This window comes from Petromyzon marinus, chromosome 39 (assembly GCF_048934315.1).
Source record: "Petromyzon marinus isolate PM22_M1 ecotype Great Lakes invasive population chromosome 39, UKy_Petmar_22M1.pri1.0, whole genome shotgun sequence".
Taxonomy (NCBI): Eukaryota; Metazoa; Chordata; class Hyperoartia; order Petromyzontiformes; family Petromyzontidae; genus Petromyzon; species Petromyzon marinus.
Genome location: NC_133705.1, coordinates 10,997,675 through 11,013,627, shown reverse-complemented (window position 1 = coordinate 11,013,627; position 15,953 = coordinate 10,997,675). Strand labels below are relative to the sequence as shown.

General features: G+C 49.0%; 1 protein-coding gene across 1 annotated transcript; it reads right to left on the bottom strand.

The window, feature by feature from the left end:
• Positions 1-2,787: 2,787 nt before the first annotated feature.
• On the bottom strand, positions 2,788-11,971 carry C39H1orf50 (chromosome 39 C1orf50 homolog). The gene is made up of 5 exons (XM_032968287.2): positions 11,331-11,971; positions 8,759-8,874; positions 6,991-7,077; positions 5,528-5,659; positions 2,788-3,989 (listed from the first exon to the last, which is right to left on the bottom strand). Exons 1-5 carry the CDS (start codon positions 11,365-11,367, stop codon positions 3,678-3,680), a joined length of 684 nt encoding a protein of 227 aa, XP_032824178.1. The 5' UTR covers positions 11,368-11,971; the 3' UTR covers positions 2,788-3,677.
• Between the last annotated feature and the right edge of the window lie 3,982 nt (positions 11,972-15,953).

Below are 15,953 nucleotides of genomic sequence, written 5' to 3'. Positions count from 1 at the left end.
GGCGGCGCGGCAGAGCACAAGTGGGGGGAGGGGGGGAGGTTGGACGTGGGCCCCGGATCCTCGCGATTGGTCCCGCCCGCGTCACGTGCCCCCTTTTCCGCAGTCACGTGACAAATGCCGCACTTCCGGCAGCGCGCGCGAACTTGGGCGTGAGGGGCGGGGCCGTATGAGGGGCGTGGGCCACGTGAGGGGCGGGGCCCTACGGGGGCGGGGTCATATAGGGCGGGGTCATATAGGGCGGGGCCTTTCTTAAACCACAAACTCGCCCGATATATATACTCTTTGGTTCTATCCGGTAAAGTCACGTAGGTAAAAAATAAAACAACAAAAATCACGACGTTTCGGCCACAACACAAGTGGCCTTCATTAGGTGAAGGGGACCGTACTGTCACGAGGACAGCGCCCGATATATTTTCTGAGACCTTGCAAGCCATTCACTGGTAAGACCACCTCTTCTGTACTTAACTCAGCTCACCTGGTATCGTCAATTGAGGACATCTCACTGTCCCCAGGTGATTTGCTCGTTAGTTTCGATGTAGTTTGTTTTTGTTCACCAAAGTTCCTGTGCCCAATTACCATTGCAATCACTGAAGATTTGGTCCAACAAGGATTGAATGCTGATTGATGTACCGGCCCTGGTGAGACACTGCCTCACCAATACATACTTCACCTGGAATGGAACATTCTACAAACTGAAGGCACCCCAATGGGTTATCCCTTATCTCCGGTTGTAGCCAATGTTTTCATGGAGAAATTTGAGACAGACGCAATCCTGGCATCCACTCTACGCCCGTCCTTGTGGAAGAGATACGTGGATAACACGTATGTCATCTGGCCACATGGCCGACCAGCTGTGAATCAATTCCTCAACCACATGAATTCCATACACCCAGCCACCAAATTCACCATGGAGGTGGAAAATGATGGCAAGCTACCATTTTTGGATGTTCTAATCGAAAAGATTAGAACATTCGATGGGACACTGTCTACAGGAAGGCAACTCATACGGATGCCTACATAAAACCTGACTCCCACCACCATCCATCCCAGAATTCCCTCATCAAAACTCTTATTTATGTTCCAACTTACGAACGGGTCTCAGGAACGAATTATGCTCGTAAGTCGAAGACTTATTGTTTATATATTTTATTGTTTCCCTTCAACGTGACTTTACCGAAAGAGCTAAGAATATGAATTACTGCAGTCACGAAAGCTTTAAATCAAAATTTAAGTCGAAGACTGTTCGGACATTCGTTTCATTTTAGTAGCTTAACATGTAAACGTAACAATGCGAGAGTCGTGGTGTGGTAGTTAGCGTGACTGATGCTATGAACCCGGCAACCCGAGTTTGATTCCCGCTCACGGCCAACACCGGTGACGATTATCTGAACCGGTCCTGGGCCTCCCCTAGGTCGACTCAGCCTCAAATGAATGCACCTATCTGTATTGTTTTTTTACCAAGTATGCACGATTGTCAAATAATTAATTAATCATTAGTTTGAATACATAGGCTTTCGCGACTAACATCCATAATACAGGTTTTATTTACGCGATCATCGTTACTTTGAATGCAAAGTCTGCTTTTGCTTCACGAATATAATCTTCCAGAATGAACACCGAATTCGGGACCCCAAACATCGGACACCTCCTCGCTTTGACGTTCCTCCAAGGCACTGGTGGTGTCACCATTAACTGCATCGGAACATTCACAGGCCCACGTGCGCGTCACCCTTCAAAAGGGGGAACAATTAAAGACACAAGCCGCACGTGTGGTCGTACAGCCCACCCTGGATCCACGTAGTAAACCGCTGTGTAGTCTGCACTCCTTCCAATGCAAGAACAGCAAAATGACACGAACTCTCACCTGAAGCCCTCTCATCGTGGCCAGCGATAGCAGCAACAGACATCCTAGACATTGGTTGGCATTAAGCTCCTGAGCCCTGCCATCGTGCGCAAGAAAAGAATTGTAATTTATCCTGGATAGCCTCACCGAGTCCCATTAACTCCCTTCGGAAGGTTGTCCTGCATTTGGATGTTCAACCAATTGTAGTCAAAGGATTATAATTATGCTCTGATAATATATTATATATGTAGTGCATTTCACGGAGACACACACTTGAACTTGGCAACTACATAACCGGGTCAGGTCAGTAACGTACTGCCTGACCGACGATTCCGGACATGACGACCGAAGGTCAAGGAGACGCAGCACGGCGGGTTGATTCCAGAAGGCAGACAGCCGCGATTGCTCTCGGTACTTCCCTTTAATGCTCCCGAGCGTGGCCTCGCTCCACCTTCGGCCACGCCCCCTTCTGGATCTTACCAGAAGGTTCTCGACAGAGCATCACGTGTCCCTCAAGTCACCCTTTGGGCCCCCTCGCTACCCTGTGCCGGTCACATGCCCTCTCGGGGTCACCCAGACTGTCATGTCCTCACATGCCCTCTCTCTGACCGTCATCAGAACCATGCCCTCTCGGGCACGCATCCATGCCATACCTACTCTGGTGCCAGAGGGGCTCAAGACGCAGCGTTACACTCTTGTGACAGTAGCTGGCGCAAAAGCCATAGCGACGCCATTAACGTCACTACACATTATCAAAGCATGTCTTGATTGCATGTTCACCACAAGTACGTGTGGTTAATACAGACTTGATTCCTTGCAAAAGGTATTTATTTGATGTTTGTGATGGGGCTCTCGAATCGTAGCAGATCAACAGTCCGACACCGACGATGCAGCCTTCTGACCTCTCCGGCGAACACCGAATTACACAAAGCACTTTTCGTCAGTTCGCACCGCGTGAATCTTCCATTTTTATTAGTTTTTCGTCATGAGCAATGTACGTAGGTGCAGCATTTTTATCGCTCAAGTTGTTGTACGCAGTGTATAATGTACCGTATATTTTATTGGACACTGAAATCGAGCATGGCTACTTTTTTCGTCATGTACATGGGGCCGATCGCTGGACGAGTGGCAGTCTTGGGAGCATTTTTTTCCAGTTTTGCCAGATCGACCCGGGACCGCTGAATAATGTTAGGGGCCGGACAATCACACCTCGGATAATCTATGATCTACTGTCATTTGATTGTAGGAAGATTGCCTGTGTAATGTGCCGCATATTATTGACGCTGCATTGTCTGCAGGTACTATGATGCACGACACACAGTTTAACACTTCTTTCAAGTACATGCACAACATTATCTCGGTACACCGCATGCACTGGCAGTGGGGGAGCGAGCGATGGCGCAGTGCTGACAGTGCACTGCGTCTATTAGCCGTGGCTAATGTCGGTGCGAAGTGATAGCCGAACCGTTCCTAGGCCAGGTCCGCCTTCGCCAAGCGACACTGACAAGCAGCCTTCAGGGCGGTCAAACACTCCCCCCCCCCCCCCCCCGCTGGCTAGCATGGTGTGGGAAAGCTTTCGGTCCACACTTCTTTTTTCCCATATAGGCCCAATGAAGCAGCAAATGTTAGTAGAGGTTCAGTACTATGGAACGGGTCACATTGCATAGTGGTGGCCCATTACTCTGCCATATTTAATAAATTATCTAATGTTAAATTACGTTTAAGATTAAAATTTTTAATTGCTGCCCGCCAAGGGGGCAAGCCAAAGAGCCGCAAAAGGGGGCAGCCAAACAGCCGCATGCGGCTCCGAAGGCGCAGGTTGCTGACCCCTGCTTCAGTCCAAGCAGGCACCTTTCTCCAAGGGCAGCCCCACACAAGGGACACCTCCAGGTCCTCTGGGCAACTCTGCCGAGGAGATCCCGAGCGGGTCCTCGTCGCCCGGGGACTGCAGAGACTTGAGTGGCAGCGGAAGCGACGATGTCGCCAGTGAGAGAACCGAGGGTTCGGCAATCGTGTGGGCCACGAGCTGCCTGAGCGACGAGAGTTTCCCCTCCTTCTCTTCGGCCTCGTCGGCCGGTGTCCACGACATGTCCGCCTGCAGTTTGAACGCTCCCAGGAAGTCGTTCGGGCAGCGCGATCCCCAGTCCTGTATGGCGCCGGTATAAAAAACAAAGCATTGGCGTGGAACAAAAATAATACCGGAATTAGAACGCCAACTTTTTTTATTCCATTGTTAAAATAAAAAAAATGTATTGTAAAAAAATAACTCCGCCAAATGCGTTTCCCCCTAATGTTGCCGTGTGGCGTCACGCCCCTGAGATCAAGAATCGAAGTTCGAGCTCTCAGAGTGGCGCGGAGCGACGAGACACCCACCCCCCCCGCACCACCACCCCCCCTGGCCGTTCTTCACAGAGGACGGTTCGCGGTAAACAGGATGCAAACAGAACTACTTCCGAGATCCACCTTCGCGTCATCTCTGTAGAGGGGCAGCACTCGACACTACCCCAGCCTGCTCTGCCACACGAGAGTAGTGTTTCGTCGCAGTGGCAATCAAACCGTTTGTGTTCATTCCCCGAGCTGGAATTGAGCAAAGATGGAACCGCAGAACCAAATTTTTACGCGATTTTTTTTTTGCGCGCAATCATTGGCCACCGGCCGAGACCACATCAATGTCCTACACTTGAGAACCCAGTTTAATCGCGTGGTGGCTGTAACCTGGGATCGAACTCAGGATTCTACTGGAGATCTGTGCAAAAGAGCTTCACAGCTCATCCGATTCCTCCTCCAGTCTAAATAAAGATTGTAAACAAAGACGTCTCAGCTTAGCGCTCCGACCTTTGAACCACCAGGCCACCACTACCGATACTTTTCTCCCGGCGGTGGGCGGAAGATGGCAGTACAGCAAGTGGGTTCGTTACAACCCATCTGTGTGGACAACGTAGTCTCGCTTCCGCTCACGTGTAAATGCCCCTTATAAAATGGAATTGGCTGAACGTCCTAACGGTGAAGGCTCTTGAAACAACTTGAGACGGACGACGATGCTTCTGATGACGTTGGTAATGCAACTGATAATGTCGGTTATGCTACTGCCGTTGATAGTAACTATGATGATGTCCAGTATGTATGCTGAACTTCTTTCACACCGTACGTAGCCAATCGTGCTAATCGGAGGTGCGGGGAAGGACACCAAACTAAACGCTAAACGAAATGAGTTTTCAACCTCCATGATTTAAGAGTGCCTTGCTCCAGTGGCTTCCAAATATCGGAAGGGCATTCTTGTCCATCCCCCGCATCTCCGATTTTTGTCCTTCCCCCGCACCTTCGATTAGCACGGTTGGCTACGTGCGGTGCGAAAGAAGTTAAAACATGCACACATACAGACGGCCGCAGAAGCGCACGTGAGAGCGCGCAATGCGGTAACTGTCTTTTGATATGGCTGATTATGTTATCTTATCATACATTTACATAGCGCCTTAACCAAGGCGCTGTACAGTGAAATAACTACAAGGTCATTGGCGCGATGAAACGTGATGATTGGACAGGATGTATGTAAAGAGAGGTGCTGGTGACGATGCGTGGAATAAACGAGATGAGTGGATCGATAGTGGGCGATCCTGCTGCTGCTGATGTTGATGCTGATGATGCTGCTGTTATCCTGCTGCTGCTGCTACTATTGGTTGTGACCTGAGGGGAGAGGATAGAGAAGTACTGCTGCCCGCTGTCACGCTGGTACAGGAAGTAGGTGTTGCCCGGTTTCTTGACGACGTTGCAGGCGGCGCGGTGCAGATCGGCGTCGCGCACCGTCTCCTCCAGCACCTGGCGGGATGGGAGATCATCGAGGTGAGTGGCAAGACACGAGCAACACCACCAATAGATGAGCAACACCACCAACACGGCCGACAGATGAGCAACACCGCCAACAGATCAGCAACACCACCAACAGATGAGCAACACCACCAACAGATGAGCAACACCACCAACAGATGAGCAACACCACCAACAGATGAGCAACACCACCAACAGATGGGCAACACCACCAACAGATGGGCAACACCACCAACAGATGAGCAACACCACCAACACGGCCGACAGATGAGCAACGCCAATAGATCAGCAACACCACCAACAGATAGGCAACACCACCAACAGATGGGCAACACCACCAACAGATGGGCAACACCACCAACAGATGGGCAACACCACCAACAGATGAGCAACACCACCAACAGATGAGCAACACCACCAACAGATGAGCAACACCACCAACAGATGAGCAACACCACCAACAGATGGGCAACACCACCAACAGATGAGCAACACCACCAACAGATGAGCAACACCACCAACAGATGGGCAACACCACCAACAGATGAGCAACACCACCAACAGATGGGCAACACCACCAACAGATGGGCAACACCACCAACAGATGAGCAACACCACCAACAGATGAGCAACACCACCAACAGATGGGCAACACCACCAACAGATGAGCAACACCACCAACAGATGAGCAACACCACCAACAGATGGGCAACACCACCAACAGATGAGCAACACCACCAACAGATGAGCAACACCACCAACAGATGGGCAACACCACCAACAGATGGGCAACACCACCAACAGATGAGCAACACCACCAACAGATGAGCAACACCACCAACAGATGGGCAACACCACCAACAGATGAGCAACACCACCAACAGATGAGCAACACCACCAACAGATGGGCAACACCACCAACAGATGAGCAACACCACCAACAGATGAGCAACACCACCAACAGATGGGCAACACCACCAACAGATGAGCAAAACCACCAACAGATGAGCAACACCGACTCGGGCAATGTATGAAACGACTTGAGAATGACGATGCTGCTGCTGTAGACTGTGTTGCAACGTACGATGATGATGTTGGAAATGCAACTGATGATGTCGTTGATGCTACTGCTGTTGATAACGACCGTGTTGATGATGTACGTATGTTGAACTTCCTTCACCCCGTACGTAGTCAACTGTGCCGCATCTGAGATGACTGGCAGGTGGCAGATCACGCACGCACGCACGCATGCACGCACGCATGCATGTGCTATTAACAACATAATTGGTTGTGAGGTCTCACGAGGCCGTATGGTGTCTCACCGTGCGCGCCTGCTCCTGGAGGTACCGGATGGTGTCGGCGATCACCGACAGCTTGTTGCAAGCGTTCGCGCGGATGAACTCGTCAGCCTGTGCAAGACAACAAGACAAAGATACCCCCGCTTAGCACTTAACAGAGCTGTTGGGGGCTAAGCGTGGTTAGCAGGCACCTATGAAAGGCCGGCATGGTTGCACGAGGTGGTGGTGGTGGTGGTGTGGCCAACACCACACGCGGCCCGCCTTTGTCTCTTCACTGCTGATGTTTACACGTGATATGTACACATCAGAACTGTGCCGAGTCGACCTAGGGGAGGCCCAGGACCAGTTCCAATTTGCCGCCGCTGTGATTGATCGTCAACGGGAATGGAAGTCGGGTCCGCCAGGGTCCATAGCGCAGCGCACTCCAACAGCTGCACCACCGCTCCCCACGTGTTTAGACCATAAGAATTAGGTGGGCAATTCAACCAATCGGTGGGGTCCGCGACGTGGGTCACGTGACCATCAGTGATTGCCCAGTCATGATGGACCGACACCAGAAGACAGTAGCGGCTACGCCTGCTGCTGCTACTGCTGTTGGTGCTCTTCCTGTTTTAACTATTGCTGCCACTACACGGACTCAGTCTCGAAGCCACTGGAGCTGTGCACTTTTAAATCATCGAAGTTGAAAACTCGTTTCTTTTTGTGTTTAGTTTGTTGTTCTTCCCCGCACCTCACGATTAGCACGGTTGGCTACATATGGTGCGGAAGAAGTTCAACATACATATAGTACATACATGATGTTAATCTGAGGATATGCAGTACATATTGCCGGCTGGATTAGCCACAGTTAATCAACATGTGAACCTACATAGGCATGACATTAAACAGTGTATTACTTGATAGTACACTTCCAAGCAGCACTAAGCCTGCAGCTATCAAAACGGTACAAATATTTTTATTTCTCTCAATTTCAATATATGGATTCTGGCTTAGCAATCATTGGAAGGATTTGATAAACCATTTCGGGTCTTAATTGATTGATCACGCTTACGGTGGCTTTCAGACCGTACCCATTATTTTTCGTCTCCCCCCTCCTCTTTTCCGAACATAGATGGACTCGTCCATCTGAACAAACTGTCAAATCGCTCTCCGTGGTGTTAACTTTAAAAAAACCTCCACTTTTTTCAAATGTTCTTGTTGTGGTTTTCACACCTGATGATGACTGCTTGTGTTGAAGTCGAAAAGTCATGAGAATTTTATTGTTTTATATTTTTATTATTTTATTGTTTCCCTTCTACGTGACTTTACCGAAAGAACCAAGAATATGAATCCCTGCAGTCACGAAAGCTTTAAATCAAAATGTTTTATTTTACTAGGCAAGGCCCGCTGAGCTCTTTTTCAGTATCTGCCTGGTCACAAATGAAAGCTCAACGAAGCGGCTTATCCATGTGGAAACCTCTCACCGACAAATGCTCTAAATTGTTTTTTTTTTTAATGCGGAGGGAAAAACCGGAGGACCCGGAGAAAAATCCACGTGACCACGGTGAGAGAAACAAGCAAACTCCAAATATACAGCAGCAGGCGTCAGGGTCGGAATCGAACCCACGACCTCCTGCATACCAGACGAGGTAGTTAACATCTCATAGCCACCGTGGCACCCAATTGCTGCTGCTGCTACTGTTGCTGCTACTCCTTCCTGCTGTGCTTCAATGACTGCTGCTACTACTGTACTACTCATCCTGCAACTGCTACTACTGTGTCCTGCTTCGACCACTGCTGCTGCTGCACACACCTTCTGCACCTGCTGCGCCAGGGCGACGAGGTCCATGGGGTCCCCCGAGCGGTTTGTGTGGTACGGGCTCACGAGCCGCACCCCACTGGGGCAGGCGGAGGTCTCCACCAGACGAACTGAGGACAACATCAACATCATTACCACCATCATTACCAACATCATCATCACCACCACCATCAATACCATCACGATATCAACACGAGTCGCACCCCACTGGGGCAGGCGGAGGGTCTCCACCAGGCGAACTGAGACACCCACAACATCACCATCATTACCAACATCATCATCACCACCACCATCAATACCATCACGATATCAACACGAGTCGCACCCCACTGGGGCAGGCGGAGGTCTCCACTCTATGGTGCAATGACATCGTTATTACCATCACCTTGAACATCACGATCGACATGACATCAATAACATCTAAATCATCATGAACAAGCGTCACACCCCACCGGCACACCAACGTCATCACGGTTGACATCACGCTATCATTATCATCATCATCACACAATGACATAATCGCTGTCATCGACAACACGAGTCGCACGCCACTGAGGCAGAAGGAGCCCTTCTGGGTCCAGGAGACGCACCGCGACCATGACCAACACCAAGCCATTCGCCACTAAGTGATGGTGACGTCACCACGGCGCCTGTGCCAGGTTAGGTGCACTTCGAGGCCACGTGAAGTGTCGAAGGCTCGCTGACCGGAGGTCTCAGGCCAGACCCAGCAGGTGCCATGGGTTGACCGACTGAGATGACCGGTAGATGCACCACCAGCTGTACCCCCTACACAGCACGCATACGACGACCGTGTGGAGTTCTACTGTCAACTGTAGAACACATCAGAAAGTGCTTCACTAGCACTGCAATATTAATAGTTGGGTTTTTTGTAACAAATATTCTATTCTTATTCCAGCCATTCTCTTATCCAACAATGAACGTCTTTTCCATGACATGTCGGTGATGGGTTGACATGGGGGGGGGGGGGCGTGGGTTGACCATACTTCACCACGCTGGTGGGTAAAGGGGAAGACGAGAGAGCAAGAGACCGGTTGGGATATCACTCCTCGCCACTCACGGCCACCTAGATCGGAAATCCAACTCGGGTGGGCCCAGGTTCAAAACCACTGCCCCGCCGTTCCACTTATGCAATTACAACTTTGGCACCTTTCTTGCCTATATCAAAGTATAAGAATAGGATTAAAAAATACATATATATATAACTCAGTGAGCCTTAGCTGGTAAAATAAAACAAGTTGTTCGTTTTGTCATCCCTATGAACACAGCTGGCACTGTGCACTGATTGACAACTCTGTGGTGAACATGCAAACAAAAACGTGCTCTGATCACGTGGCATTGTCTATGGAAACTGATTGGTCCACACCAGAGACAGCGGCCTTCTTGAGGGCCTCGTCGCAACCAGTGTTAGACCAGAGGACAACGCCGAAAGGCGAACAGCAGCACAAGGACAATGCCGCTACCTGGGAATTTATAGCTAGGGGTGAGCATGCAAACAAAAGCATGCTCCTTGCAAAAGGTCCCTGTTTGGCGTTTGAACATCTTAAACGTCCCCTGTAGTATTGACAGAAAGGGTAAAATCCCTATTATTGTACTTAACACCATTGCATGTACATCATTGGACGTCCTTAGCCAGTACAAAAATATAATAATAGGGTTTTTCCCCTTTTTCTGGCAACAAAACTTAAACCTTTTTCTCTTTGGTTCTATTCGGTAAAGTCACGAAGGTAAAAAATAAAACAACAAAAATCACGACGTTTCGGCCACAACACAAGTAGCCTTCTTCAGGTGAAGGAACAGAACTGTCGGGACGACAGAGCTTCAATGAACGCTGCTAAGATTCGTAGACTCGTAGCGCCGTGATTTTTCTTGTTTTATTTTTTACCTACGTGACTTTACCGAATAGAACCAAAGAGTATGGATCCTTGCAGTCACGAAAGCTTCAAATCTAGAATTAAACCTTTTTTTTTTACAAGGATTCATGTCTGCATTAACCACAATACTTGCAGTGAAAACGCAAACAAAAAGAGATCAGGCTCTAAAGAAAAGCTGTCTCTGGTGTGGACCAATCAGTTTCAAGGACAATGAAAATATTATCAGTGTGTTTTTTTCCCTTGCGTTTTGACTGCAAGTATTGTGGTTAATGCAGACATGAATCCTCCTAAAAAAAGGCTTCAGCTTTGTTGCCATAAAAAAAAGGTGGAAAAACCCCTTTTATTACCATTGCATGCATTTATTTGCAGTGACTTGCATACCCTTTCCTATACTTTGCACCCCACATCGCTGTTTGTTGTCGTTGTTCTAACGCGCTGACCCACCCACCACCCCCACCTCGCCTCGACTGGATATTCCGCGTGAAAAGAGCTTTGCAGCTCATCGGATTAGTCCAGGCTAAGGACACCGATTCCCTCGCAACGCTGCTACCCTATCGGTGTTCGCAGCACGGCGATACACGAATCGCCGATGCTGGCACGTGATATTATAACGACAATAACAATATTATTACGAGCGTCGGAGTTAAAGCTTTGTCTTATCAAAGGAGTCTCACCTGTCGCGGCTTCGGCTTTCGTCGATTCCAAAGCCATAGGTGAGGTTGCCGATGAGTGTTTTTTAGTTGTAAAGGTAACGTTCCCTTGACTTCTTGGCGAAATAACAACCCGCACCAACTCGAGACTCGGCAGTGTTAGGGACGACCGATGGCTAATAAACGCGAACTCCGTGGAACATTGGATTCCTGTGTCCGCGCGCGTGGCTAGACGTTTCGGGACCTAAACCTAACCTGTGGCAGGAACGCCAAACCTATGCGCACACCCTGTACAAAAAAAAAACTTGCGTGCGATTTTAATTGTTCGGAGGGCAGAAGGAACGCTTCGTGACAGCACTACATTAGCAGGAGGACGAGGATAACAATCGAACACAATTGATTATTAAACAAGACTTGGCGCAAGGACTTAGTTGTTGTGTAAGTTCGGTACAGTCCGCTGTACAGTAGCAAATGTACTATTAAAACACGTTCAACAATTCACGTTAAAAGTGCGTGGGTGACTGTGCGCTTAACCGTACTATGTAACTGTGTTGCAAACTTTGGTTGTGCTATCGCAAGCGTTGTTGCATTGAATTGAACTAGTATGCATAGCCAATACCAACTCTGACACAATCCAAATGAGCTAAGGACCCCAGCGACCGTTGATTTCATAAAAACCTCGCTTCACATTTACCACTACGTATAAGTACAACGGCCAATCAACTGAGCGATGTTTTTTTTGTTATAGCCAATCGCGGCCAAGCTCACGACTTATCTGTATTAGTAAATATAATTATAATTATACTCGGGATTGGGATGAGGTGTCTTTGTAGGTGCCTGTGTGAGGTGTTGAGAAGTGTCTTTGTAGGTGCCTGTGTGAGGAGTTGAAATGTCTTTGTAGGTGCCTGTGTGAGGTGTTGAAGTGTCTTTGTAGGTGCCCGAGTGAGGTGTTGAAGTGTCTTTGTAGGTGCCCGTGTGAGGTGTTGAAATGTCTTTGTAGGTGCCCGTGTGAGGTGTTGAAATGTCTTTGTAGGTGCCTGTGTGAGGTGTTGAAGTGTCTTTGTAGGTGCCCGTGTGAGGTGTTGAAATGTCTTTGTAGGTGCCCGTGTGAGGTGTTGAAATGTCTTTGTAGGTGCCTGTGTGAGGTGTTGAAGTGTCTTTGTTGGTGCCTGTCTGAGGTGTTGAAGTGTCTTTGTAGGTGCCTGTGTGAGGTGCTGAAGTGTCTTTGCTGGTGCCTGTGTGAGGTGTTGAAGTGTCTTTGTAGGTGCCTGTGTGAGGAGTTGAAGTGTCTTTGTAGGTGCCTGTATGAGGTGTTGAAGTGTCTTTGTTGGTGCCCGTTTGAGGGGTTGAAATGTCTTTGTAGGTGCCTGTGTGAGGTGTTGAAGTGTCTTTGTTGGTGCCCGTGTGAGGTGTTGAAATGTCTTTGTAGGTGCCTGTGTGAGGTGTTGAAGTGTCTTTGTAGGTGCCCGTGTGAGGTGTTGAAGTGTCTTTGTAGGTGCCCGTGTGAGGTGTTGAAATGTCTTTGTAGGTGCCTGTGTGAGGTGTTGAAGTGTCTTTGTAGGTGCCTGTGTGAGGAGTTGAAGTGTCTTTGTAGGTGCCTGTGTGAGGTGTTGAAGTGTCTTTGCTGGTGCCTGTGTGAGGTGTTGAAGTGTCTTTGTAGGTGCCTGTGTGAGGTGTTGAAGTGTCTTTGTAGGTGCCTGTGTGAGGTGTTGAAGTGTCTTTGTAGGTGCCTGTGTGAGGAGTTGAAGGGTCTTTGTAGGTGCCTGTATGAGGTGTTGAAGTGTCTTTGTAGGTGCCTGTGTGAGGTGTTGAAGTGTTTTTGTAGGTGCCTGTGTGAGGAGTTGAAGTGTCTTTGTAGGTGCCTGTGTGAGGAGTTGAAGTGTCTTTGTAGGTGCCTGTGTGAGGTGTTGAAGTGTCTTTGTAGGTGCCTGTGTGAGGTGTTGAAGTGTTTTTGTAGGTGCCTGTGTGAGGAGTTGAAGTGTCTTTGTAGGTGCCTGTGTGAGGTGTTGAAGTGTCTTTGTAGGTGCCTGTGTGAGGTGTTGAAGTGTCTTTGTAGGTGCCTGTGTGAGGAGTTGAAGTGTTTTTGTAGGTGCCTGTGTGAGGTGTTGAAGTGTCTTTGTAGGTGCCTGTGTGAGGTGTTGAAGTGTCTTTGTAGGTGCCTGTGTGAGGTGTTGAAGTGTCTTTGTAGGTGCCTGTGTGAGGAGTTGAAGTGTTTTTGTAGGTGCCTGTGTGAGGTGTTGAAGTGTCTTTGTAGGTGCCTGTGTGAGGTGTTGAAGTGTCTTTGTAGGTGCCTGTGTGAGGTGTTGAAGTGTCTTTGTAGGTGCCTGTGTGAGGTGTTCAAGTGTCTTTGTAGGTGCCTGTGTGAGGTGTTGAAGTGTCTTTGTAGGTGCCTGTGTGAGGTGTTGAAGTGTCTTTGTAGGTGCCTGTGTGAGGTGTTGAAGTGTCTTTGTAGGTGCCTGTGTGAGGTGTTGAAGTGTCTTTGTAGGTACCTGTGTGAGGTGTTGATGTGTCTTTGTTAGTGCCTGTGTGAGGTGTTGAAGTGTCTTTGTAGGTGCCTGTGTGAGGTGTTGGAAGTGTCTTTGTAGGTGCCTGTGTGAGGTGTTGAAGTGTCTTTGTAGGTGCCTGTGTGAGGTGTTGAAGTGTCTTTGTAGGTGCCTGTGTGAGGTGTTGAAGTGTCTTTGTAGGTGCCCGTGTGAGGTGTTGAAGTGTCTTTGTAGGTGCCTGTGTGAGGTGTTGGAAGTGTCTTTGTAGGTGCCTGTGTGAGGTGTTGAAGTGTCTTTGTAGGTGCCTGTGTGAGGTGTTGAAGTGTATTTGTAGGTGCCTGTGTGAGGTGTTGAAGTGTCTTTGTAAGTGCCTGTGTGAGGTGTTGAAGTGTCTTTGTAAGTGCCTGTGTGAGGTGTTGAAGTGTCTTTGTAGGTGCCTGTGTGAGGTGTTGAAGTGTCTTTGTTGGTGCCTGTGTGAGGAGTTGAAGTGTCTTTGTAGGTGCCTGTGTGAGGTGTTGAAGTGTCTTTGTTGGTGCCTGTGTGAGGTGTTGAAGTGTCTTTGTAGGTGCCTGTGTGAGGTGTTGAAGTGTTTTTGTTGGTGCCTGTGTGAGGTGTTGAAGTGTCTTTGTAGGTGCCCGTGTGAGGAGTTGAAGTGTCTTTGTAGGTGCCTGTGTGAGGAGTTGAAGTGTCTTTGTAGGTGTCTTCTTTAGCAAAATAATTTCTTTCAAATGTTAAAATTCACCAAGGAAAGAAAGAACAAAAACACACAGAAATAATGTCATTCTTTGGGTCTTTCGGTAAAGTCACGTAGATAGGTTTATTTTTATTATTATTTTTATACCTATGTACGTCACTTTACCGAAAGACCCAAAGAATATGAATTCCTGCAGTCACGAAGCTTTAAGTCAAGAAGGAATAATGACAGTAGATATAATATTGATTTAAAGAATAAACAATTAAACAGTTTTTATGCCAGTGTTAAAATAAGTGAAACAACTAGATGTGTCCTGACTTTTGGGTCACCCTGTTTTGTTGTATTGTACTATGCGCCACATCTACTGTATGCTCTATGGCCTATGCCCTATATTTGCAGTATAAATTTGTTTCAAATGTCGTGAAATTTGGACCGCGACACCAGCACGCAATGACCCCACTCGTTTATAACGACGTCGCGGGATCTTTAACGTCCATCGTGAGTGAATCGGGTGGCGGGGGGTAGTTCAGTATTAAACGGTTAATGCACAGCCCGCAGTATTAACTAGGGCGGCCTGCTGCCCGATTCGAACTGGGAACTTCTCTGCAACAAGCGGCCGAACACATTGCCGCTGGGTAGTCACAACAACAACAACAGCACATCTGATTAGCACGGTTAGCTACCTATGTCACAACGGCGCTTGCGCCAGGCTAGGTGCACTTTGAGGCCACGTGAAGTGTACGAAGGCTCGCTGACAGGAGGGGGTCACGGGACAGACCCAGCAGGTGCCATGGGTCGGCTGACTGAGATGACTGACAGATGCACCAGCCGCACCCCCAACTTTGCCAACTCGCTGTATTTTATTCGCCCGGCGCTCCGCTCGTTGTTGTGAGCGTCGCTCCTCTTGTTGGAGGGCGACTGCTACTGCCGCCGCCATTCTGTTGTGGTGACATCACCACGGCGCCTGTGCCAGGCTAGGTGCACTTTGACGCCACGTGAAGTGTCAAAGGAGGTCACGGGACAGACCCCAGGTGCCATGGGTTGACTGGCTGAGATGACTGATGCACCATCTGTGCTCCCCACTGTGCCAACCCGCTGTGTTTTAGCCGCTCGTTGTTGTGAGCGTCGCTCCTCCGCCCTCCGTTGTTGTTGGAGGGCGACTGCCTCCAACTGCCCAGTAGCAGCGTCCTTCACGAGCCTCCTCCACAGAGGCCGATCTTGAAACCGCTGGTACCAGTCATTGGCAAGTCCACTCAGCTCCATGTCCTCCTGTACCGCCTCAGCCCATCTCTTCTGTAGCCCGTGTCGTGTCCGTTTAGCCCCCCTCTATCCAGATAAACAGAATCTGTTTAGGCATGCGGTGGCTGCAGGCATGCGGTCTACGTGAACAAGCTTACTCAGCATCGCCTGCCGACGATCTCAATGATGATGGGACTGTTCGGATCTTTCAAGTCACACACAGATACATAC